This window comes from Hyperolius riggenbachi, chromosome 11, assembly GCF_040937935.1.
Source record: "Hyperolius riggenbachi isolate aHypRig1 chromosome 11, aHypRig1.pri, whole genome shotgun sequence".
NCBI classification, from domain to species: Eukaryota; Metazoa; Chordata; class Amphibia; order Anura; family Hyperoliidae; genus Hyperolius; species Hyperolius riggenbachi.
This window is the reverse complement of record NC_090656.1, coordinates 129,476,339-129,499,976: the sequence shown is the minus strand read 5'-3', so window position 1 is coordinate 129,499,976 and position 23,638 is coordinate 129,476,339. Positions and strand designations below refer to the sequence as shown.

The following is a 23,638-nucleotide window of genomic DNA, read 5'->3' as shown; positions in this document are numbered from 1 at the left end:
TGGCTGACTGGCAGAGCAGATGCGTATCTTCGGGGTGCAGGTATGGCTCGGCTGCCATGCCTGCCTCCTTCCTGTGCCACTACCGCTGCCTCCTTGTGTCTGCCTGCTGTGTCTTGTCCTCGCTGCCTATCATGTAACAAGCAGTGTCATGGAGACCTCCGATCAGCCGGCGACCAGTGAGAAGCAGGCGGGCGTCATATGTCACTTCCGCATATGCAGCGCGGTTTGCATAGGGGGCATTATGCGACTGTTTCTAACTGGTCGCCCGATGATCGGAAGTCTGTGTGACGCTGTCTGTTACATGATAGGCAGCGGGGATGGGACACAGCAGGCGGGCGGCCTGTCACTACCTAAAACTGTGGGGCACCTGTCACCGCCTAAACTAGGGGGTCCCTGCCACTGCCTAAACTGCGGGGCACCTTTCACCACCTAAACTGGGAGAAGCCCCTGTCACTACCTAAAACTGGTGGCGCCCGTCACCACCTAAACAAGTGGGGTCCCTGTCACTACCTAATCTGGCAGGTACCTGTCACTGCCTAAACTGGGAGGAGTCCCTATCACTAAACTGGGGGGGGGGGGGGGGGGTCCCTGTCTTTACCTAAACTGGGGTGGTCCCTGTCACTACCTAAAACTGGGGGGCACCTGTCACCACCTAAACTGGGGAGTCCCTGTCTTTACCTAAACTGGGGGGCACCTGTGTCGGAGGCGCTCACAATCTAATCCCTATCATAATCCTAGTCTAATGTCCCACCTTTGCTAAATTCATGTAAATTTGTCTTCACCCGTGACCACATTCATAATTCATATTCTGGTCCATAGCCAGGACCATTTTTTGTCCTGGCGCACAATTTATCCCCCCCCCCCCGCCGGAAAATTTTCTGCGTGTGACCATGGCTGTATTATTTTATTTTTAACCCTAAATGACTCACTGTCATTTATGTTATGACACTTTATTGCTTTGCTCTCCTCTGCCAACATGAGCTAAACATCACAACTTCACCCAGAATATCACAATGGTAGGAGATTGGGCTCTATTCACAATAGGCAGTTCGGTAAAATCATTTTGGACGGTAAAATACCTCATGCGGTAGTTTACACTTTTTTTTCCGAATTCACTAGTTTTCCCCATGAGGCAGAAGTTTGGTAATTTACAGAACAAACATGCCTCAGTTCACTAAGCCCTGCTCAGTAAGGGCTCGTTCACACTAGAGGCGTTTTTGGCCAAATTTAAGCACGGATGGGTTTTCTAAAACGCCCTGAAAGCGGCTACACCATGCTTCTCTATGGTGTAGTTCAGATTGGAGCTTTCCGTCCGCGTTTCTCTCAGAAAAGCGGTGCATGGGCCATTTTTGAGGCGATTTTGCCTCAATGGAAGGTATAGGAAAAACGCGAACGCTGACAAAATTGCTTTGTTCAGCGATTGCATTCGTGTTTTTAAGAATAAATACATTGTATTTATTATTTTCTGGATCAAAGAGTTCACTTCCTGACTGACGTCAGAAAGTGAAAAACCGCAATTCCTTCGGCAAAACCGCTTAGAAAAGAGATTCTCCCCCAAAAAAACAGTATGCAGGTAATCGCCGGGAATCGGAAACAAAAACCGTTTCACAAAAGCCAAACACGGATGGAATGCAATGTGAACAAGGCCTAAGGGCTGGTGCACACGAAAAAACGCTAGCAGATCCGCAAACGCTAGTGGTTTTTGAAGCTGTTTTTCAGAGCGATTCTAGGCATGTTTAGAGAGATTTTCTAAACATGCCTAGCGTTTTTGGAGCGGTTTTTTTGTAGCAGATTTTATATTTTGTTACAGTAAAAGCTGTTACTGAACAGCTTTTGTAACAAAAACGCCTGGAAAACCACTCTGATCTAGCGTTTTTCAGAGCAGTTTTCCACTTTCCTATACTTAACATTAAAGCAGAAACGCCTCCGAAATCTCAAAAATGCTGCAGGACGCAAGTTTGCGCTTGGAGCAAAACAAGCCACTCTGGTGCACTGTGCACCAGCCCATTGACTAACATTACCAGAGCGGTTTTCCCCCAAAAGCATTTTAACCACTTCAGGACCGCAGTGCTAAACCCCCCTAAAGACCAGGCAATTTTTTGTTTAATTGGCCACTGCAGCTTTAAGGCCAAGCTGCAGGGCTGCACAACACTATTTACTTTGTAATTCATTTTTTTACATTGTTGTTCATTTTATTTTAAACCCCCCCCCCCCCCCCCCCAGCCAGCCAATCATAGCGATCAGCTCTCATAGGCTTCACCCTATGAGGGCCGATCATTCTCTTGTGCCTCAGGGGGACAGCCGTGTCACACGGCTGTCCCCAGTACAGCGCTGCTGCAGACATTTTTTTTTTGTCTTGTTGCTCGTCTATTAAGTTTTTGCCAGTGTATTAACTTCATAATCCTGAAATGGGTCGCAAGAATAAATGTCCAGTTGCTGTCCAAGAGATATGGTTTGCAGATAGCGATGAATGGTTTGTGCATATTCTAAGGCCTGGAACCCACTGAAATCAGCAAACGCAAAACGCAACCGCTAGCGTTTTGTCTGAGCGGTTTGCAAGCGGATTCATGCGCGTTTTTGGTCGTGTTTTGCAACATTGTATTTTTTTGCCCAGCGGGTGCGTTGCGTTTTGCGTTTTGCGTTTTTATCCTGATTGGTCCTGTGAATTATTTTTCATTTTGTTACAGTGTGCTGAACCGCAAAACGCTAGCAAAACCGCTCAGTTTAGGTTTTGCTGAGCGTTTCTGCTAGCGTTTCAATACTTTACATTGAAGCGCTAACGCTCCCAAAATGCTGCAGGTCCTGCGTTTGCGTTTCTGGGAAACGCAAACGCTCCTGTGGAAGTTGCCCCATCCATTAACATTAGCCCAGCATTTTGGCAAACTGCTAGCGTATCGCAGTGCTGCCAAAACGCTGCCAAAAGCGCTCCTGTGGGTTCCAGCCCTCAGGAAAGATTATGAGAATCAGCTAAAAGCACAGAAAATGTTTATTTGGGCTGGTGCACACCAAGAGCGGTTCTGAGCGTTTTTGAAAATGCTTTTGGGCTGTAAACCACTTGGCTAATGTATTTCAATTGGATGGTGCACACCAGAGCAGTTCGTTTTTTCCCGAAATGCAAACTCTGGTCCTGCAGCATTTTCGAGCATTTTTGAGGCGTTTCTGCCACAATGTTAAAGTATAGGAAAGTGGAAAACCGCTCTGAAAAACGCTAGATCAGAGCGGTTTTCCTAGCGTTTTTGTTACAGAAGCTGTTTAGTTACAGCTGTAACAAAATATAAAATCTGCTACACAAAAACACTACAAAAAGTGCTAGGCATGTTTAGAAAAGTCTCTAAAACATGCCTAGAATCGCTCTAAAAACCGCTAGCGTTTGCGAATCCGCTAGTGTTTTTTGGTGTGCACTGGCCCTTTGAGAAGCTTGCAGCCAGTATTGCAGCAAGTGCACACAGGTGTGGTAGACCAGGAGGTAGTTCCAGACAGTCCCATGTGTTTGCAAATTGCTCTGTGAAAGCAACAGAGGCTAACCCAGCATGGGAGCAGCAGCAGAGGAATACATTTCTTAAGCCTGGTCCATGTAGTGCATCTGCTTTAGATGAAGAGGATCTCTGGGGTCCAATGCTGGGCAGTGACTGGATTGCTGCCATTGCCAACGGTAACCAGCTTGCACTGGATAAGAGGGTGATGTCCAAAAGCTTGGAAGTGCCAAAACAGCAGAGGTGTTGTTCAGAGTCTTTCAGAGCCAAAGCAGGGGATTCACAGTGTTGTTTTCAAAGGCCCTAGAGGAAGCTGGATCATCAATAGCCAGAGCAGCAGCAGGAGCTATGTGTTTGTTTCGAGTGGGACCTGGGCCCCCAAAATATCTGATGCATAGAAGTCAAAGTGCAAGCAGGAGTCATCTTGCACACTATCGTAAAGATGTAAGAAAAACAAGGCCTAGTGACAGGGGCATAACTAGACTTAATAGGGCCCCCCTGCAAAAATAGCATGGGGCCCCCTTGGTCCCCGAACCTCATGAGGGTCACTATTGCGTGCAAGCGAAAGACAGCAGAGAGTGTTCTGCTGTGAAGCAGTGTCTAGAAGCAGGATCAAATTACAGACGTCTTACTACTAGCTACTCTGTATGGGTAGGGACATTTTTTTGCGAGTGAACTGGGAGGTTTTCTTGCTAATTGGCTGTACTTGCCGTTGGGTAGAGGAAGATGCGATGGCAGAGGTCGCAGGGGTAATTGATACACCCATGGCTGGTGAGAAGGGCTTGATTTTTTTCTCGCCTGAACTGCACACTGTCAACCGGAGGAACTGCATCTGGAACTGCTAAGATTGTGCCGTTTAGCGTGCTGAAAGTCAAATAAATGATGTACAGTCCTTGCTTATCACTGGTAACCTAAGTGGAGTGGAGGTTCTGTGGGACCACCAGTGCCAGGAGAGGGGTGCACTGTCATAAGAGGTAAACATAACCCAGTATTGGATATAACTGTGATAGCTCGTCAGATGGGTTGCAGAGGTTTGTGTGATCCTTCCTGCAAGGTCTCTGTAGTAAACCGTGCGTTGCTCCCATTTATATGTCCCACCAATGAAAATGAGCACACCGTCACTGCAAACCAAGATGGGAGAAGTAACCCAGGAACTGGTGAAATGTGGAATTTGACGTCTTGCTTAGAACTGACTGTTTATTATTCTGGGACTTGTGGTACAAGCAGCGTGTGGAATTTGATGTCTTACAGGAAACTTTATTATTTTGGGACTTGTGGCACAACCAACATGTGGAGGTAAGGTTCAAATCAGAGCATGAGGATACTATTTGTTTGCTATATGTTTGTCATGAGGATATGAAGCCTTCTAGTGCCGAGTTTACACCAGAATGGGCAAAAGCGGTAAAGTCGCCAATCTGTTTTTAATTTGTCTGCTGTGTGTAGCGAAGGCCTCCTGGTGGTAGAGAGTGTAACCACATGTGTGAGGGTGCTGTCTCCATGTCTTTCATTCAGGACTTGATGCAATGGACAAACATGACAGGAAGATGGGGTTAGTTGATGATGAAAGATGTTCCTCTGGTGTTAACCCTGTCTTTTCTGATATTGTTTGCAAACAGATTTCTGACAGTGTGAAAAAATCAATTGTCATCAGTATGCGTATGTAAATGACATCCATAATGAAAAATCCATGTGAACTTGTAGGTGATTTCAGTCACCTAGCGGCAGCACAGGTGGTGGTAACAGTTCCCATTAACACCAGTATAAAATCAGAAGAAAATGGTGGGTGTACTGAGGACAGTTTTGCAGTAAAGTAGAATACAAAGGAGGCAGAAAATGTGGATGCTGTCCCTTTTTTAAATGAAAGGTCAGATAGTGTGCAAGTTGAAATATTTCCCCTGGAGTAATTATGTGTACTGTGATTAAGTATATTATGGATACAGATCCCAAACATTCTATAACTGTCCCATTGAGTGTGATAAATTCAGCAGGTAGGTACTGTGAGGAAAAACGTAATGGAGGCATTTTTGGCAGATGAGGGTTTTTTTATCTGCATTCTGACTTTAATGCTCAAGCGGTTGGCGATGTTGGTATTGAAAATGGGTTTGAAGGTTATATCTATATTGACCAATGTGATACACCAGAAAATGTATTCAATAATATGGTTAATCCTTGTTCTGGGTCTGAGGTTGAAAACCAAATGGAAACAATTGTGTTCAAATGCATTTGAAATGTCTCATGCAGATTCCAGGGCAGTGTATAAAACTCATGAGAAACTGCTTGAGAAAAATAAACAAGTTACGAATGTGAAATAATGCAAACAGTATGTACAATGCTTGTTCCACGATAGTCAGTGATAACTGGTAATAATGTAAACCTGTGCCAAGGGAGGGTGACACTGCACTCTAGTGTGATGACAAGCCAGCTGGATGGAGTGTCAGGGGCTGATACAGTTACAAATGGGGTGCTTCCAGCAAGTGATCATGGTGAGCCCTTATGGCCCATTTTCATTTGTGCCGCACGCATCAGTGAGACGCACGGCGGCACTTCTGGGTCTGCGGGAACGCAGGCGAATCCCAGAAGCCGTGCCATGCACAGCTATGGGAGTCGCAGCCTCCCGGATGAAAACTGTGGGCAGTGTTGGCCGAATCGCTAGAGTAAGCGATTTTTTTTTTTTTTTTTTCCCCTTCCCCCCCCCCCCAAGAGCCATGGTTCCCTATGGCAGAGTTTCCCCGCGCGATTTGCCTGTGGGGATACTGCGGATTCGGAGCAGTTTCCGCTCCAGTGGAAATGGGCCCTAACTGGAAAAGAGTCACAGCACCCCAAGTAGGAAAATCTGATGCCAAAGTTCGAGATTACTCCAGTGGTGGAAGTTTGCATAGAAATGAGGTAAACAGGAAATTGCTAGTTTTACTGTTTGGCAGAAGTGCTGTTTAGACAGTTGGTGGAGTAAAGTAGTTCTCCAGCTATAGAAAGGGGACATCGCAACAAAAAGTTGTTAAAAGCTTGTACTTCAGAGATGCATGCTTAGACAGCTGGCAAATAAAGGTATGTTTTCAGCTGTAGAAGAGGGACTTCGCCAAGTTCGCCACACTGTCTTTTCCTGCCGTTGATCGGGGGGGGGGGGGGGGGGGGGGAGAGGTGGAAGGAGTGAATATGTGAGGTACAGAGCAAACCTCTGCTGAGTTATGCTATGAATTTGGAGGAAAGGGGATATTGACGCTCCCGTAGTGTACAGTGATCAGGATAGGGTGTCACTCAAGAGCCAGTGTGGCTGCGGAATGTAAACAGGGGTTGTATGCAATGACCCCGAAGATAACCTGAGGTCGGTGGGCACAGAAGCAGAGTGTTTTGCATACAGTGTGACTGTTAAATACCCAGTGTGGTGGATTTTTTTTTCTTTTTTTTTTCCTGTTCTGGACATTTTGTTGTTTGACCAATAAAGCTGTGTTTTATTTTCAAAACTGTGTCCACTTGGGGACAGAGCCCTAAAGAGTACTAAAATGTTATGAACTTTATTATTTAAAGTACTGTGAGTGCGGGTCTGCCACACGGTCAGGAGAAGGGAACAAAAACTGGGGGGTGTCCTTGTTTATCCCCCACTATTGCATCTCTGGAGTGGGGTGTAACTATCCCCCAGGTCCCTTGTGATGCGAATTAAAGATGAATGTCCAGCAGTCTCTACCACATACAGTGCCCATAAGCACATACCGAGATGCTTACCACACATTACAGGCTGGCACAGGAAATACAGTATACATCTACCTGTATAGCAAACAATGGTGGGTGAATGCTTTTACCTTAGTATGCCTCTTTCTTTTCATCTGACTTTCCTAACTGAAGTAGCAGCAGTCCGTACCCTGTACAAATGGACCTTTTGAAACCTGATACTGTTGATTCTGGATACGTTTCATATATTGTGATTCTTTTATTTATAAAGCATCAGCATATTACACAACACCACTGTCAGCCAATGAACTGCTGCCCAATAACCGTAATCTTCATTGGTCATATCCGTCTGAGAATGGGAATCACAACCGTGTTCTCAGTAAAATAGTAGACGTGCTATCCATTTGGTCTGTGGCTCTTTACACAGCATACACGACCATTGTGGTCTTGGTCATAAATCCACCAGAATGTGCCGCCGCCGGACTCCAGAAAATGATTTTCTCACCAGTAACACCACCACTGCCACCACGGTGCCTCCCAGGACCATGCCGATCACCAGAGCTGCGTAACTGGTAGCAACTAAGACACAGGAAAAAACAAGAAACATGAACCTTTCATATGTACAACTGCTACAAGGAGCTGTATACATTGAACTGTGTGTAACTTATTGTCTCCTTTAGGCCCCATTCACACTTAAAAGAGCAAAACGCCGGCGATTATCGCTGGCATTTTGCGGGAGCGATTTTTTTTTTTTACCCGTGATTTCATGCAGAAAAATCACTGGACACTGCAACGATTTTCCCGCGATCGCGTTTAGCGCTTCTATAGCACTGAAACGCGATCGCAGGGAAATTGTCTGAAAATGGTGCAGGCTTTGCATTTGGCAATTTGCGTTAATCGCCGGCAATTAACGCAAATCACCCAAGTAAAAAAATGTGCCCATAGGGTTTTATATTTTTATACATAATATTGGATTTTCCCTTTTTTGTATACTGTTAGTCTGTTATCAGGCCTTCCTTGGAGATCAAATTATTGATTCAATCTGACTTTCTTGTGTAGTATTATTAGAGATGATCAATGATATGCAAATATATTTGAGTTCATGTACATTTGTATGCAAATATATGCAGCTTGATAATGGACTCATCAAGTCCCACCCAGATTTAAATTGATTGGTCCATTTTCAAGCTGCATATATTTCCATACAAATTTGCATACAAATTTGCATAGACTCAGAAATATTTGCATCTCATTGAACATCCCAAAGTATTATCTCCGTGAGGCCTAGTTCACAGTGCTCAGTTGCGTCGCGGAAGAATTCTGCATGTCAACTCACTGCCCACACAATTCTATTGGCCCGTTCACATCTCTGTGTTGTACCTGATCATGCTATTCTAACTTGCTGCGCACAGTATTAAAGGATACCCGAGGTGACGTGACATGATGAGATAGACATGAGTATGTACAGTGCCTAGCACACAAATAACTATGCTGTGTTCCTTTGTTTCTTTCTCTGCCTGAAAGAGTTAAATATCAGGTATGTAAGTGGCTGATTCAGTCCTGACTCTGACAGGAAGTGACTACAGTGTGACCCTCACTGATTAAAAACTGGAATTTCTTATCTCTTTCTTGCTCTCAGAAGCCATTTTCTGCTAGGAAAGTGTTTTATAGTTGGAATTTATCAGGGAGGGTCACACTGTAGTCCATTCCTGTTTGAGTCAGGACTGAGTCAGCCACTTACATACCTGATATTTAACTATTTCAGGCAGAGAAAGAAACAAAGGAACACAGCCTAGTTATTTGTGTGCTAGGCACTGTACATACACGTGACGTCTATCTCATCATGTCACTTCGGGTATCAGTTTCCTTTGCAGTTCACACACACAATGCATTATAATGTGCATGTTATGCAACTGACCACTGTGAACCTAGCCTGAGCTAGAGAACCTAACCTTGCTGAGAATGGGCACTCCACTCCTAATAGGTCACATGGTCCAAAACCATTGGGAACTGGGAAAGGAATCTTTTAGAATTTATTGTATCATTTTATAAGGCCTGTTGGAGTCCATCAAGATTTTATTGGGAAATATCCTGGGTTTTATTTTGGAATGTGGAAAGAAGCCATTCTTTGTAACGCAACTTTATTCTACCGTAGATCCTCCCCATCAGCAGGGACGGATCTAGACCAAGTTGCGCCTGGGGCAAGGTCAGGTTTTGGCGCCTAAACTGCTATTACCCATCCAAATTTTTCCGCCTTTTTAAGAATTCACCAAACTGCGCCTGGGGCAAGAGACCCGCTTGTCCCCCCCCCCCCCCCCCCCCCCCCCCCTTAGATCCGTCCCTGCCCATCAGCAGGGAAATTTCATTTACAGTCATGGTGTGTGATTGTGTTGCATGGCAGTGCTATGCAGCTGTGCCTTATTCAGTTTAACATACACAGAAATGAGTCAGATGGATATTTGAACTAATACGGGAAAAAATATTCCAACATTGTGTAAAGTCACATCCAGTTTTGATTGGCCAATCACTGCCCAGTTTTACCATCTCCGTGTAGTATGAGGGCCAACAGATATTGAATACTATGAACAGGTTGTGCAGGTAAGCTCTCTTGACTACACGGAAGTGGTAAAATTGGCCAGTAAAAAATAGTGTATACGCTCTTATTGTTCTCCCCCTGCTGCTCCCACGCACTGCGTATTAGCAGAAACTATAATATGTAGGAATAACGCAAAAACATATGCTGAAGTGTTGCCTATTTGACATTCATTTCATTACTAGAACGTTTACAGGCAGGTCTTGATAAATGCCTCAGTACTAAGGATGAATGAGATGGATTTCACCTTCGTTCAAATGTGCTCCACGCTGCTCTCTGTCTTCAGACCCTTCTGCCTTCAAACCGCAAGTTCCAGTTTAGAAGTTGGAAGGATGAACTAAGTCAGTTAGGACTTGCTTACACAGCTGGTGCCCCCTTGCTTCCCTACCCCCCCCCCCCCCTCCAAGCAGCCAGCACCCCCTTCACCCCCTCTTCCCCTGTCTTAATGCCCCGGGACATTTTCACTCTATAGAGCGCATTGTAATGGAAAGCGCCCTAGGTGAGTTGACACCCTTGCACGCCCTGGGACAATTTAGCTTTTTGCAAACTATTTGCTCATCCCCACTCAGTACAAGCACTGAAAGTACAAGCCAGTGCCCTCAACTTTTTCTTGTACAGACAGCTGGCTATAAAGGAATATTTAGGGGTTTTTTTTTGTTTGTTTTGTGTTTTTTTTTTTTTTTCTTACAAAGCAGTGAATATCATAGTGCCTTGGGTTTTGAATGTACAGTAGTTAACCACCCTGGCGTTCTGATTAAATCACTTAGTTTGTAGAAAGGACTATAATGTAGACATAAAGCACAAAATCTTGATACAAAAATATCCAAAATCTTTATTTGACACGGTTACAAGTTTCTTAAAAAAGGAGGTCTCTGCAGGATGCTCCTCATTTGCATAAGTAATCACAGGAATTTTCAACGATTTGTAATATAGGCTTTCAGCAAAAAGACAATTGGCAACGACACGCTCGTTTCGGGCATATAATGCCCTTCATCAGGCCACTGTATAAGCACTGTCTATATATCCTGTAGGCAACATATGGCAGGAGCGTAAGGCATAGCAGAAACTAAGTCTGACAAAACAGACACATAGCGTACCTGGCAAAAGAGTATAAAAATAATATATATATATACATATATATGTATATATGTTGTAGTCTGGGGCTATAGTATGCCCAATATATCATGGTTAGGCTTTTTTGCAGATGGTGAATAGTTGCCATTACATCTATGGTCGATATAACCTATGTGATACAGTTATGCTGTTGGCCTTTTTTAATGTGCAGTGCCTCTGGGTGCGGGTTGTTCTCTATATGTATATATATATATTATTTTTATACTCTTTTGCCAGGTACGCTATGTGTCTGTTTTGTCAGACTTAGTTTCTGCTATGCCTTACGCTCCTGCCATATGTTGCCTACAGGATATATAGACAGTGCTTATACAGTGGCCTGATGAAGGGCATTATATGCCCGAAACGAGCGTGTCGTTGCCAATTGTCTTTTTGCTGAAAGCCTATATTACAAATCGTTGAAAATTCCTGTGATTACTTATGCAAATGAGGAGCATCCTGCAGAGACCTCCTTTTTTAAGAAACTTGTAACCGTGTCAAATAAAGATTTTGGATATTTTTGTATCAAGATTTTGTGCTTTATGTCTACATTATAGTCCTTTCTACAAACTAAGTGAATTTCTTGAGGTGAGGTGGATCACATCAAAAAGGACCAAAAGGTTTTTTAGTCTTTTTCCTATATAAATATAAAAAGGACATTATCCCAACTATAATAGTTCTGATTAAATCGCCAGGGTGGCTGCGGGAGGGTTTTTTTCAAATAAAAAAAAAACTATTTCATGCAGCCAACTGAAAGTTGGCTGCATGAAAGCCCACTAGAGGGCGCTCCGGAGGCGATCTTCCGATCGTCTCCGGCGCCCAGAATAAACAAGGAAGGCCGCAATGAGCGGCCTTCCTTGTTTTGCTTATATCGTCGCCATAGCGACGAGCGGAGTGACGTCATCGACGTCAGCCGACGTCCTGACGTCAGCCGCCTCCGATCCAGCCCTTAGCGCTGGCCGGAACTTTTTGTTCCGGCTGCGCAGGGCTCAGGCGGCTAGGGGGGCCCTCTTTCGCCGCTGCTCGCGGCGAATCGCCGCAGAGCGGCGGCGATCAGGCAGCACACGCGGCTGGCAAAGTGCCGGCTGCGTGTGCTGCACTTTATTTGATTAAAATCGGCCCAGCAGGGCCTGAGCGGCGACCTCCGGCGGTGTTGGACGAGCTCAGCTCGTCCAGACCGCTCAGGTGGTTAAGCAGGCTCTCACAGCATCACTCTTTCAGCCAATGGGCTTGTTTCACTAAACCGTGATAACACATATATCATGGGCATTTTTGTGCGAAAATTCGCGATCGTGCACAAACTCCAAAAAGGCACACGAAAACGGCCGTGAGAGTTTAGTGAATCAAGCCCTATGTGTGACATTTTTGAAATTCCTAATTTCCAAGCTCACGTTTCTCCAAGCCATAACCAATGCTAGAAAAAACATATATTTTTCTTTTTTTCTTTCCTATCTCAAGAATCTCATAAAAGCATTACGCAACTATGAAGTTTTAAAATTACATCACCCTAGAGAAAATTTGATGCGTTATTAAACATCCTGTTTGCAGGCAAGAAAAAAGGCTTTCAGACCTCTAATTTTCCGTTTCTTAATGGATATGGCAAAACCACTTTGTTGGTTAATAAGGGGTAAGATGTAAAATTATGAGAGAGAGTGAAGGTTTATTTTATCAGAGCTGTGTCAGCTTCCGGAGTGGTTAGTGGCTACTTGGAGCAAGTTCCATCCATTATAGAGTGGATGTTTCTGCTCATAGGGATTTGATGTTTGGTTGTAACATGTTACAGGCTGTGATCCACCCATTTTGTGTAACCTCCTTCCCTTTTCTCTCTCTATAGAAACAGTGCCTGGCAGCCAATTGGCTACCCCCTCCCTCCTGGACCACACCCCCACCCCATAAAAATGCCACCATGGCAGCCATTTTACACTTGTGTTAAGCAGTTTAGGAATAGAGCTGTGCTGCAGATAGGGAAAGCAGTAGTTAGGCCTGTGTTCTGTGCCCCCAGTGCATTGCTGCTACAGTACTAATTCACCATCTACATAACTCCAAGAGCCCTTCTAAGGGCTTGTTCAAACTATCAGATTTTTTTTTTTAAATGATTTTTTTTTTTTTTTTTTTTTTTTTTTTGCAAATCGCCCTAAAAGCCCTTGTGTAATGATTTCTTATGACAGTGTTCACAGGTAAACGTTTTCGATTTTATTGAAATCACAAATGTGCTACATGTACCATTTTTGTTTCTGAGCCCTTTGACTCCATGGAAAGTATAGGGAAATTGCAAAGCGCTTGAAAAAGGGCTTTGTATAGCGATTTCCTGAGCGCTTTTATGAATACATTGTATTTATTTATTTCAGGGTTAAACACGTAAATCAGGAAGTGAAAAAAATCATCACTCATCACTGAGCAAAAGCGCTTACATACGTGAAAAGCACTTTAAAATCACAGTATAAAGCGCTCAGCGCTTGCCATAGCTCTGGTAATTTATAATGTGAACAAGGCCTAAGGGCTGTTTTTGTTCTCGTGATATCGGTGTTCAGTGTGTCCACACAATGCACTTTAGCCGTTGCAGACAGGTGCGGTCAGTGCTTACTGCTACAGTAGTTCACTCCAATTGCCCTTCTAAGGGCTGTTTTTCTTTTTCTTGCTATTGTTATATTGCAGTTTGGTGTGTCCAGTGCACACGTTAGCTGTTGGAGAGAGGTCTACTGGTCCTAGTAGTGCACTGACCATAATCCTTCACCACCACTTCTGGCATCTAGTATCCACTATTGCCCTGCATAAGGCCTCACTGGCAGGGCCTATATTTTGAGTTGATTATTGCACATAACATAAATCTTTCTGTCACCTGACATGCATGAAGTGACATTCAGTTAAGAGAAAAAAAAAAACCAAACCTAAGTGTCCAGAACCACTGCTGGCATCTAATATCCACTACTGTCCTCTGTTTAAGTCCTCAGTGCAGAATCATTGTTTTGTTTTGTTTTGTTTTGTTTGTTTTTTGGTCACTTTAACGGTCATTGAACTACCAGAGACTGACCATAGGGGCTGGAAAACCTTCATCGCTTGCACTCCCTTTAAATTACTTTTCCATCACTTTTGTGGCCAGAAACAGTCCCTATAGGTTTTAAAGTTCGCCTGCCCATTGAAGTCTATGGCATTTCACCCGTTTGTGAACTTTTGCAGAAAATTTGCCTTCACGAACTGAAAATTTGATGTTCGCTACATTACTACTTACATGCACTTTCAAGAAGAGTTTCATTAAAACGTTTGTAAAGAAGTAGAGAAGGAGAAAAAAAGACAGGAAATGTGATAAGGAAGGGTGTGAAAATGTCATGATTAGACTGAGTACCTATAGTGTGTCTACTAGAGGGATCACCTTGCAAGATATGTTTTTTGTTGTTGTTGTTTTTTTTTTCTGGTTTGACCACCCTAAGGAAAAATAAGAAGTGACACCTAAATAATCTGAGCTCACCTGTTAACTGCTTTTTCCAGGTCAGTGAGTCGGATGGAGGAGAAAGTCATGGCCACCATCGGGTAGCACTCCAGTGACAGGCCCGAATGTAGTTTGCATGTGGGGGCATTATTGGGTAGTTTGTATGAGACCCATAACATTTTTTTTTGGGGGGGGGGGGAGGGGATTCTAGTGCTGGCACACATGTATTAAAGTGGATCCGAGATAAACTTTTACTCATTGCATAATTGTGTTCCTTTCATATAGTTTATAGGGCATTCCTCAAGCCAGATATTTTTTTTTTTTTTTGTTTTAAAACTTTAATTTCCTATAAACTAAACAAACCTCGCCCACAGCTCCTTTTGTGCCTTGGCACTGTAGCAAGGGCTTATGGGAGCTCAATCTGGGTAGGAGGAGGTTACTAGCCAGAGATTTCTTAGGCAGAGGGGACTGAATTTACACACAGGCAAGCTGACAGCATCTCCAGCCCTCAGCCTGTGACAATGTGACAAACAGAACATGGCTGCCCTCATTGTACCACAGGAATAAATAATCATAAACTAAGCTGTTTGCAGCTAGATATGCTGTGGACACTAGCTTAACTTTAGATAAAATATATATATATATATATATATATATATATATATATATATATATATATATATATATATATATATATATATATATATATATATATTCTCTATCCGCTTTTAAACTTACATTATTAATAAACATGAAGCACTACATGTTCCAGGGTTGTTCCTGTCTGTGAGGAACATGAGGTAAGACAACTCCCAACATGGTGTATTTCATGATTTAATATCAAGTTGAGTTTAATAAGCTGCCGTTTGTATGCCACGTCTATGTCAATTGACTGAGATAACAGTACCTGAGATGTGTGACCCTCCAGCCAGCATTGCTACTAAGGATTAAGGGCTGGTGCACACCAGACCAGAGCGGTTCTGAAGCGTTTTTTTAAAATGCTTGCAGGGGAAAACCGCTTGGCTAATGAAGGTGAATGGGATGATGCACACCAGAGCAGTTCATTCTTTCCACAAACGCAAACTCGGGGGCTGCTTTCTGAGGCGTTTCTGCCTCAATGTTAAGGTATAGGAAAGTGGAAAACGCTAGATCAGGCCCAGTGCACACCAAAACCGCTAGCAGATCCTCAAAACGCTCGGGGTTTTTGAAGCAGATTTCAGAGCAACTCTAGGCATGTTAAGAGACGTTTTCTAAACATGCCTAGCGTTTTTGGGAGTGTTTTTGTGTAGCAGATTACAAATATTGTTACAGTAAAAGCTGTTACTGAACAGCTTCTGTAACAAATTCCTGGAAAACCGCTCTGATGAAGCGTTTTCCAGAGCGGTTTGCGGTTTTCCTATACTTTACATTGAGGCAGAAACGCTTCTGCAAACCGCAGACGTGCAGCAGGAGGCACGTTTGCGGTTTGCTAAAAACCTCAAACCGCTGGTGTGCACCATCCCATTGAAATACATTAGCCAATCGTTTTCCCAGGCTGAAGCGGTTGGCGGATCGCTGTTAAAACCGCTCGGTGTGCACTGTGCCTTAGAACTGTTTTCCAGGCGTTTTTGTTACAGAAGCTGTTCAGTAACAGCTTTACTGTAACAATATTTGTAATCTGATACACAAAAACGCTCCAACGCTGTTGTGATTGCAAAATATGAAAACAAGAGGTTCTTGAGGACACACCGGTGTATGCAAAATTAGAAAATCTTTATTGGCTATACATGAAAACGAGACCGGTGATACATCAAACAACGGAGCTAAAAGAGCAACAGCGCTGTTGTCATTAAAACCAAGGCTCACATACCAACCACACTGACACACTTCCCCATACACACATGCCAAGGCATTGGGGTACCCCGTACTAGTCACAAAGCACAGTCCACCTGCAAGGGGCTTAAGCAATAAAGGAAAGCAGCGTGGAAAGAGGCAATTGCCAAGCAAGCATGTCCAGTGTCATCCGAACAGACGTGATTATGTCTCATTCAAAGGGACCGGCATGCCCCATAACATGGCATTTACCACAGAAATGCCTATACTCACGACCTCTAAAGTCCGTCGGGAGCAATGCACTGAAGGCTTTACCTGGCTATGTTGTTCCAGCCGCCCAGGCAGGCTGCAGATGCTGTGATCCAGAGGGGGCCCCCGCCTTGGGATGTGATCCGGCGTGAGATCTAGTGACACTGGCAGTCAACACTTGTCCTGCTATGGAGCCGGTAGTGTACATGTGCACACAGGCATCTGGCATGGAGAGTCTCCCTTGAGCTTGATCACTCAAAGTCCGTCCACCAGCGCGACCATCTCGCACAAGGCCAGCTCCCGGTAGCTGGCGCCATGAGACGCCAATCTCCACGCGTAGTTGCGGAGTTACCAGCGCGTCGCCGCCTAGCGGGTCAGAGGTCAGTGGGTTGGATAGCAGCAGCCAATCACCGACTAGTTTCGCTTGGCAACACCAAGCTTCATCAGGGCGGGGCTTAGAGGAGTGAGCCGCCTTCTTAAAGGATATTCCCGGCTCCACCTCCTCAAATGCAACGATACTGTGTTTTAAGAGGCACGGGAACCGCACTAATCCTGCCTGCACATGTTGGAGGGGAAGCAGAACGCCATTTCTGATATTAGGTAAACAACTACACATTGTCCACACATACATCAGTACTTCGACTTGCCCAAGGTACGGATCTCTTGCCATACCCTACAACGTAAAGACACAGTGTTTATTAGGTAGTTGAAACCTGTCACTGAAAAGGTTGCTGATTGGGAAGGTCAGGGAAGGGACAGAAAGAAGGAAGGGAAGGAGAGGAGAAGGGGGGGGGGGGGGGAAGGAAGGAGAGGTAGGGAGAAGAAAGGGAACAGGGAGGAGGAACAAATGTGGGAAGGGAGGAGGGAAAGGGGGGGGGTGGGGAGGGTGAAGGAAGGAGAGGTAGGGAGAAGAAAGGGAACAGGAACAAATGTGGGAAGGGAGGAGGGAAAGGGGGAGGGAAGGGAGGAGGGAAAGGGGGGGGGGGGAGGGGAGCTGGGAGAAATAGTGTAATAGGAAAGGGGGGTTAAGTAGAAAGGGAAGTGGAAAGAAAAGGGAAGAAATCTCAGACATAATTACAGAAACCACTTCAGAGAGAAGTCTATATTTAAACCAGCGGGGAAAATAGTCCCCAGGCGGTGCATCCACATAGCCTCTTTTTGCAAGAGCGCTTTCTCTGTACACGTAGTGCAAAAAGAGGGAGGGGGGTTATCGATTACCAGACCACGTAAGCCCAGAGTCAATCCATTGTGTTCCTCCTGGAAATGCTCCGCAGCTGAGGATCTGCGCTCCCCACTGACAATGTCACACATGTGCTCCAACAACCGTGCCTTAAATGCACAGGTAGTCATTCCAACATAGTATTTTTTACATGGGCACATAAGTAGGTAAACAATCCCAAGTTGTGTTGCAATTGTAAAAAGATTTTATTCTATACTGTCTCAAACCATCCTGTGACACAAATTGGCTCGTCTTTAGAACACATCTACACCCTTTACAATTGCCGCAAGGGAACATCCCCACCGGGGGTGGAATTCGGTCTAACCATGTCCCCTGCCGCAATCTTGGTAATTCAGATCTCACCAAATGGTCACGTATGTTTCTTGCTCTACGAGCAGTGAGCAAAGGACAAGGACCTACAATTTTCCTAATATTCTCATCAATTTGGAGGACATGCCAGCATCTATTGAGGGCCTCCCTTATTTTGGACCATTGACCATAGTACGTAGTAATAATACGAGCACCACCACCAGAATTAGGGACTCGAGTACGGGGGCGGAGCAACTGATTTCTATCTTCACGTAATGCACGATTGTATGCTCTTCGCAGGGTTCTATGCCCATATCCTCTTGCCCTAAATCGGTCATAAAGCTGGGCCGACTCAATTTTAAATTGCTCCAAACTTGAGCAATTACGTCGCAACCTCAGAAACTGACCGACGGGGATTCCCCTGACCAAGGACATCGGATGATGGCTGGCAGCATGGAGGAGAGAGTTGCCCGCTGTAGGTTTACGGAAGGTCTTTGTCTCCAAATGATCCCCACACTTAAAGATCAACAGATCCAAAAATGAGATACAAGCTGGATCAATGGAGATGTCAAACGGACATTCCGTGTGTTAGAGTTCAATTCAGTAACAAATTGTTCAAACTCTTCTCGCGACCTCCTCCACACCACCAGCACATCATCGATGTACCTCAGCCAGAGGACCGTCCCCGATCGGAACAGCTCGTTGGTATACACCTCCATCTCCTCCCACATGCCCAAATGCAGGCAGGCATAAGATGGAGCACAAGCCGCCCCCATACTTGTGCCCCGTATCTGGTGGTAGTACCTCTCCTCAAAAGTAAAGAAATTGTTGGTAAGCACAAAATGGATCAATTCTCTCAAAAACAGGTTGTGCGTCTCGTGCAAGGGAAAGGCTCTAAACAGAAAATGCTCGATCGCTTCTAACCCAACCCGATGTGGAATTGATGTATATAATGATTCCACATCGATTGATGCCAGGAACCAATTCTCTTCAATTTTGAAATCCCTAAGTTGATCAAGAACCTCCATTGAGTCACGCACATATGATGGAAGCTCACGGACCAGTGGCTGTAGTTTTTTGTCCAAACATTTCCCAACATTCTCACAGGGGCCATTGACAGCAGAAACAATTGGTCTTCCCGGCGGTGGATGGGTACCCTTGTGAATTTTCGGGAGGATGTAGAGTGTAGGCTTAGAATAAGTCTGCACCCTCATAAATCCATACTCATCCGAATTAATCACACCATGACCCAATCCAGCCAGGAGTCGATAGTTTAATTCATCAGCCACATGTGAAAAAGGGTCATTTATAATCTTCCGATAAGTATTTACATCCGAAAGCTGTCTGTAAATTTCCCTGCTACGTGCTACGTGGTAGGATAACAAGGTTTCCCCCCTTATCACTGGCTTTGATGATAAGATTATCCTGTTTCTTAAGGTCCTCCAACGCCCATCTCTCACCTGGGGTTAAATTATCCACTACTCCTGAGCTACTCCAGTCAATCTGCCGTAACTCTTTTTCCATAAGTTCTAAAAATGTACTAAGATATTTGTTGTTACTAATTGATGGCATATATGAAGACTTTGGTTTCACTGACACAGGTTGGGGAAATCTAATACAGCACAAACACTGGTCCACATGACAGCCCAGGGGCCCCAGGTCTCTCTCACTCACTGGGGCCCCCAAACCACCATGCGACACCTAGAGGGAAGTGCGGGCAAGCCCTGGACCTCTCACCTCCAGGGAACTCACCCCACCACCTCTAAACTGAATGCCAACTGCAACAAACACAATTGCTAACTTCCAGTCAGAGCAATATCCTGCCTCTATCTGGCCAGCAGACGCTTGTCAGCCAATCAGGTGCACTATCATACACCCTTTGCCTGCTGTACCATACCTAGCAGGAATTACATAGATTAGCATTCAGGTGAGAGGCTTCGGTTGGACGCAATCATGAATTGCGTCGTTTAACAGGGACGCCCCGTGTAGGCACATCTCCCACACGGTCCCCTCCCTAACCACTCACCTGTCAACCGCATCGTAGAAGCTGCAAAAAATAAAATTTAAAATCACAAACACTGGTCCACATGACAGCCCAGGGGCCCCAGGTCTCTCTCACTCACTGGGGCCCCCAACTCACCATGCGACACCTAGAGGGAAGTGCGGGCAAGCCCTGGACCTCTCACCTCCAGGGAACTCACCCCACCACCTCTAAACTGAATGCCAACTGCAACAAACACAATTGCTAACTTCCAGTCAAAGCAATATCCTGCCTCTATCTGGCCAGCAGACACTTGTCAGCCAATCAGGTGCACTGTCATACACCCTTTGCCTGCTGTACCATACCTAGCAGGAATTACATAGATTAGCATTCAGGTGAGAGGCTTCGGTTGGACGCAATCGTGAATTGCAGCTTCTACGATGCGGTTGACAGGTGAGTGGTTAGGGAGGGGACCGTGTGGGAGATGTGCCTACACGGGGCGTCCCTGTTAAACGACGCAATTCACGATTGCGTCCAACCGAAGCCTCTCACCTGAATGCTAATCTATGTAATTCCTGCTAGGTATGGTACAGCAGGCAAAGGGTGTATGACAGTGCACCTGATTGGCTGACAAGCGTCTGCTGGCCAGATAGAGGCAGGATATTGCTCTGACTGGAAGTTAGCAATTGTGTTTGTTGAAATCTAATACAGTCAAGCCAATCGCCACAGCACCTAACATCACTCTCATCATCCTTAGGGGTTATATTCCCATTGCCAGACCCAAGATACTCGCACCTCAAGGACACACTCCTAAGAAACAAAGAGATGTCCTTGAATACAGTAAATTCATCACCTGGGACAACTGGCGAGAAGGAAAGTCCCTTTTCCAACAAAGAGATATGATCATTGTTCAGAGTAAAATCAGAGAGATTGATGATGGAGCTGCGGCACTGGCCTACTACTTCTGTCACGGCCGTTTGCTCCGCAGTTCCATCCCTCCCCTCCTCTCCCCTGTCTTTGGAGTACAAACACCTCTTCTTCCCCTGACTGTAATTCGTCCTCCAAAATGTCCTGCTCCTCTGTCTCTGACTGACCAGGTACTTGAGTGATCACCTTCTGTGTCTTTAAGATGCCTTTTGATGGCATTGGTGTTTCTCCCAAAAAACTAACAGTGCGTTTAGAGAAACCCTCATCATCTGAGGTATCGCCTTCAGATGGACCGACATCATTGTCACTATTACCTGTATTATTTCTCAAACGTCTTCTTCTTTTTATTACTTTTTTTGTTGTTTATTCCTAGAAAATATTGGAAGTCTGTCCTTATCAGCCCATTCTAACTTGTCTTGTTCAAATTTCTTCTGCTTAGTCTTTTTGAGATATGCACTATATTTCTCAATCTGTTTCTTTACTTGTTCATTAAGTTTACTAAACAAAGCATCCTCACTGTGCTCATCCAACAGCATTTTACAGGTCTCAATTTCCACAATAATGTCATTCAACTGGATCTTCTCCTCAGCTACAATCATCTCCATAGAGACTATCCCACGTCTAATACACTCCTCAGTGGCGTAGCTAAGGAGCTATGGGCCCCGGTGCGAGGTTTACATTGGGGCCCCCCAAGCACTATATACATAACAATTGATACGGTGCACTAAGACCTGCCAAGGACAACCACAGTGTCCGAAATGCAAGGAGGGGATGGGGAGCAGTTTGTTAATGATTACTACTAATAAAATCACCTATAGAAGTGATTATCACCAGCATAGGACCAATAGAGAGCTCATTTTGTGGTTCAGGGTGGGCCCCACGGGGCCCCTCTGGCTCAAGGGCCCCGATGCGGTCGCTAACTCTGCAACCCTATTGCTACGCCACTGGCACTCCTCTTCCCACTTTGGCATAAATCTGTCATTTTGCAGATGCTGAGCTGGGATGGTCTTTTCACGTAACCCGGGGGGAATCACCTTTGTGTTAATATACCCTTCTAAAGATGCTATGTTCCATTTTCATCTCAGGTACTTATTTAAATTCCTATAGGAACGGAACATCCCTCTTAATTCCAGGTTCTGCTGCTTAATCTCTTTATTATGATCATTTCCCCCGGTACGTCCACCACCATCACCACTCTCAGCAAAAGCATCTCTAATTTCTGTTTCAATCTCCTCAGACAGAACGTATGCCATATTTCTAAAAGTAGTTGTTCAATATCCAATAGGACAACAATAACTGAGTGATTCCGGCAAGAGATCCGCACCTCAGGAAAAGCACAGCACCCATACATACAAAAACCCGCTGTGTAATGCAAAGGTCTCGCAGTCAACAAAGCCAATAGGTTCCAAATCTGATTAATCAGTATACATGTGTGACGAGGAAAGGGAAATAGGGAAAAAGGGAATATAAATAATATAATCATGCATCACCTTTCCATGTTAGGAAAAGGTCCTGAACCGTGTTGTGATTGCAAAATGTGAAAACAAGAGGTTCTTGAGGACACACCGATGTATACAAAATTGTTTAGAAAACATGCCTAGAATCGCTCTGAAATCTGCTTCAAAAACCTCTAGCGTTTTGCAGATCTGCTGTTATTTTTTGTTGTTGTTGTTGTTGCTAGAGATGTTTGTTGTGCACTGGGCAGTGACTCACTAGACAGTGAAGCCAGAGCAGCCCTCTAGCTAGTTCCTTCTTCCCCAGTTTACCAGCAGCTTTAATGTTCTATTATATTTTTAACATTTATTTTGTGCTAATAAGTAATACTCAGAGTATTTCATCTTTATAAATGTAAAAGTAAAATCCAGGAAAAACCTTTAGTTATAAAAATATAAAAGGGTTTTCATCGTCCTCTATGTCCCCGTTGGTGCGGATAAAGTATGAAGTGGTATGTACTGTAACTCTTCAGCAAGTACAGCAATGAAAATTAACTTTTGTGCACAAAGGAAAGAGGAAGAATTTCTGTTATTGCTTTCCTGAGGAATAGTTTTGGTGTCTAGGAGAATTCATGGAGAAACGTGATAAGTTTGGTCAGGTGATATGTAAGTCTCCGATTTGGTAGTCATGATCATGTGCTAAAAGCAGGATGTGATCACAGCAAATCAGAGCTTTGCAAATATATCAGCTGATTAAACAAATCACGTTTCCCCATGAGTTCTCCAAGACCTAACCATCACTACACAAGAACATCCTGGGGTCACATTAAATCATTAAAGTGGATCTGAACTCTTGCACAGGACAGAAGGAAAACCGAGAGAAATGCAGCCTGTGTGTATTTAGAGAGTTTAGCCTGTCTAATTCCTCCTCATTTGTGTCTAATCACAACTTGTAATTTGATCTCCCCCTTGTGTCACATGACTGCCACAACAGAGATGGAAGATAAACTCATTTGAAGGCACAGGCTGTTAACAATGTGTGCTTCCATGAATCAGGAAGTAGAAACAGTGCAGATTTATTTTAGGAATCAGCTTGTATCATCTCTTAGAGCAGAGAGAACTTTCTGAGTTCAGGTCTGCTTGAAAGTATCTGGCAGTATTGTCATCCTTCCCAACTCTATCCAAAAGAAATAACAAGGTGTGGCGGCTATAGCTGGCCTCTAATACTCACCTTTGCTTTTTTCCCTTATCACATAGATGGGAATTGTGGTCACATGGTATGTCTCTGTCTCTAGCTGGGATTCTTTAGGTTGTCTAGAATATACCTTCGGTAAGCAGTCGGGTCCACAGGAGTGGTTAAAGTTCAAACACAACTTTACTTCACAGCTTATAAATACCTGTAGGGGAGAGAATAAAGATGCATAATAAAGCAAATAAAT

General features: G+C 44.5%; 1 protein-coding gene across 3 annotated transcripts in view; it reads right to left on the bottom strand.

The window, feature by feature from the left end:
* Positions 1–7,414: 7,414 nt before the first annotated feature.
* The window catches only part of LOC137538017 (uncharacterized), a 60,960-nt gene continuing 44,736 nt past the window's right edge, over positions 7,415–23,638 (bottom strand). For all 3 annotated transcript variants that reach the window (XM_068259942.1, XM_068259943.1, XM_068259944.1), the window contains 2 exons: positions 23,431–23,596; positions 7,415–7,718 (listed from right to left, as the gene is read on the bottom strand). In XM_068259942.1, the coding sequence (XP_068116043.1) occupies positions 7,591–7,718; positions 23,431–23,596 (294 nt within the window). In that variant the 3' untranslated portion in view covers positions 7,415–7,590. The remainder of the gene's footprint in view (positions 7,719–23,430; positions 23,597–23,638) is intronic.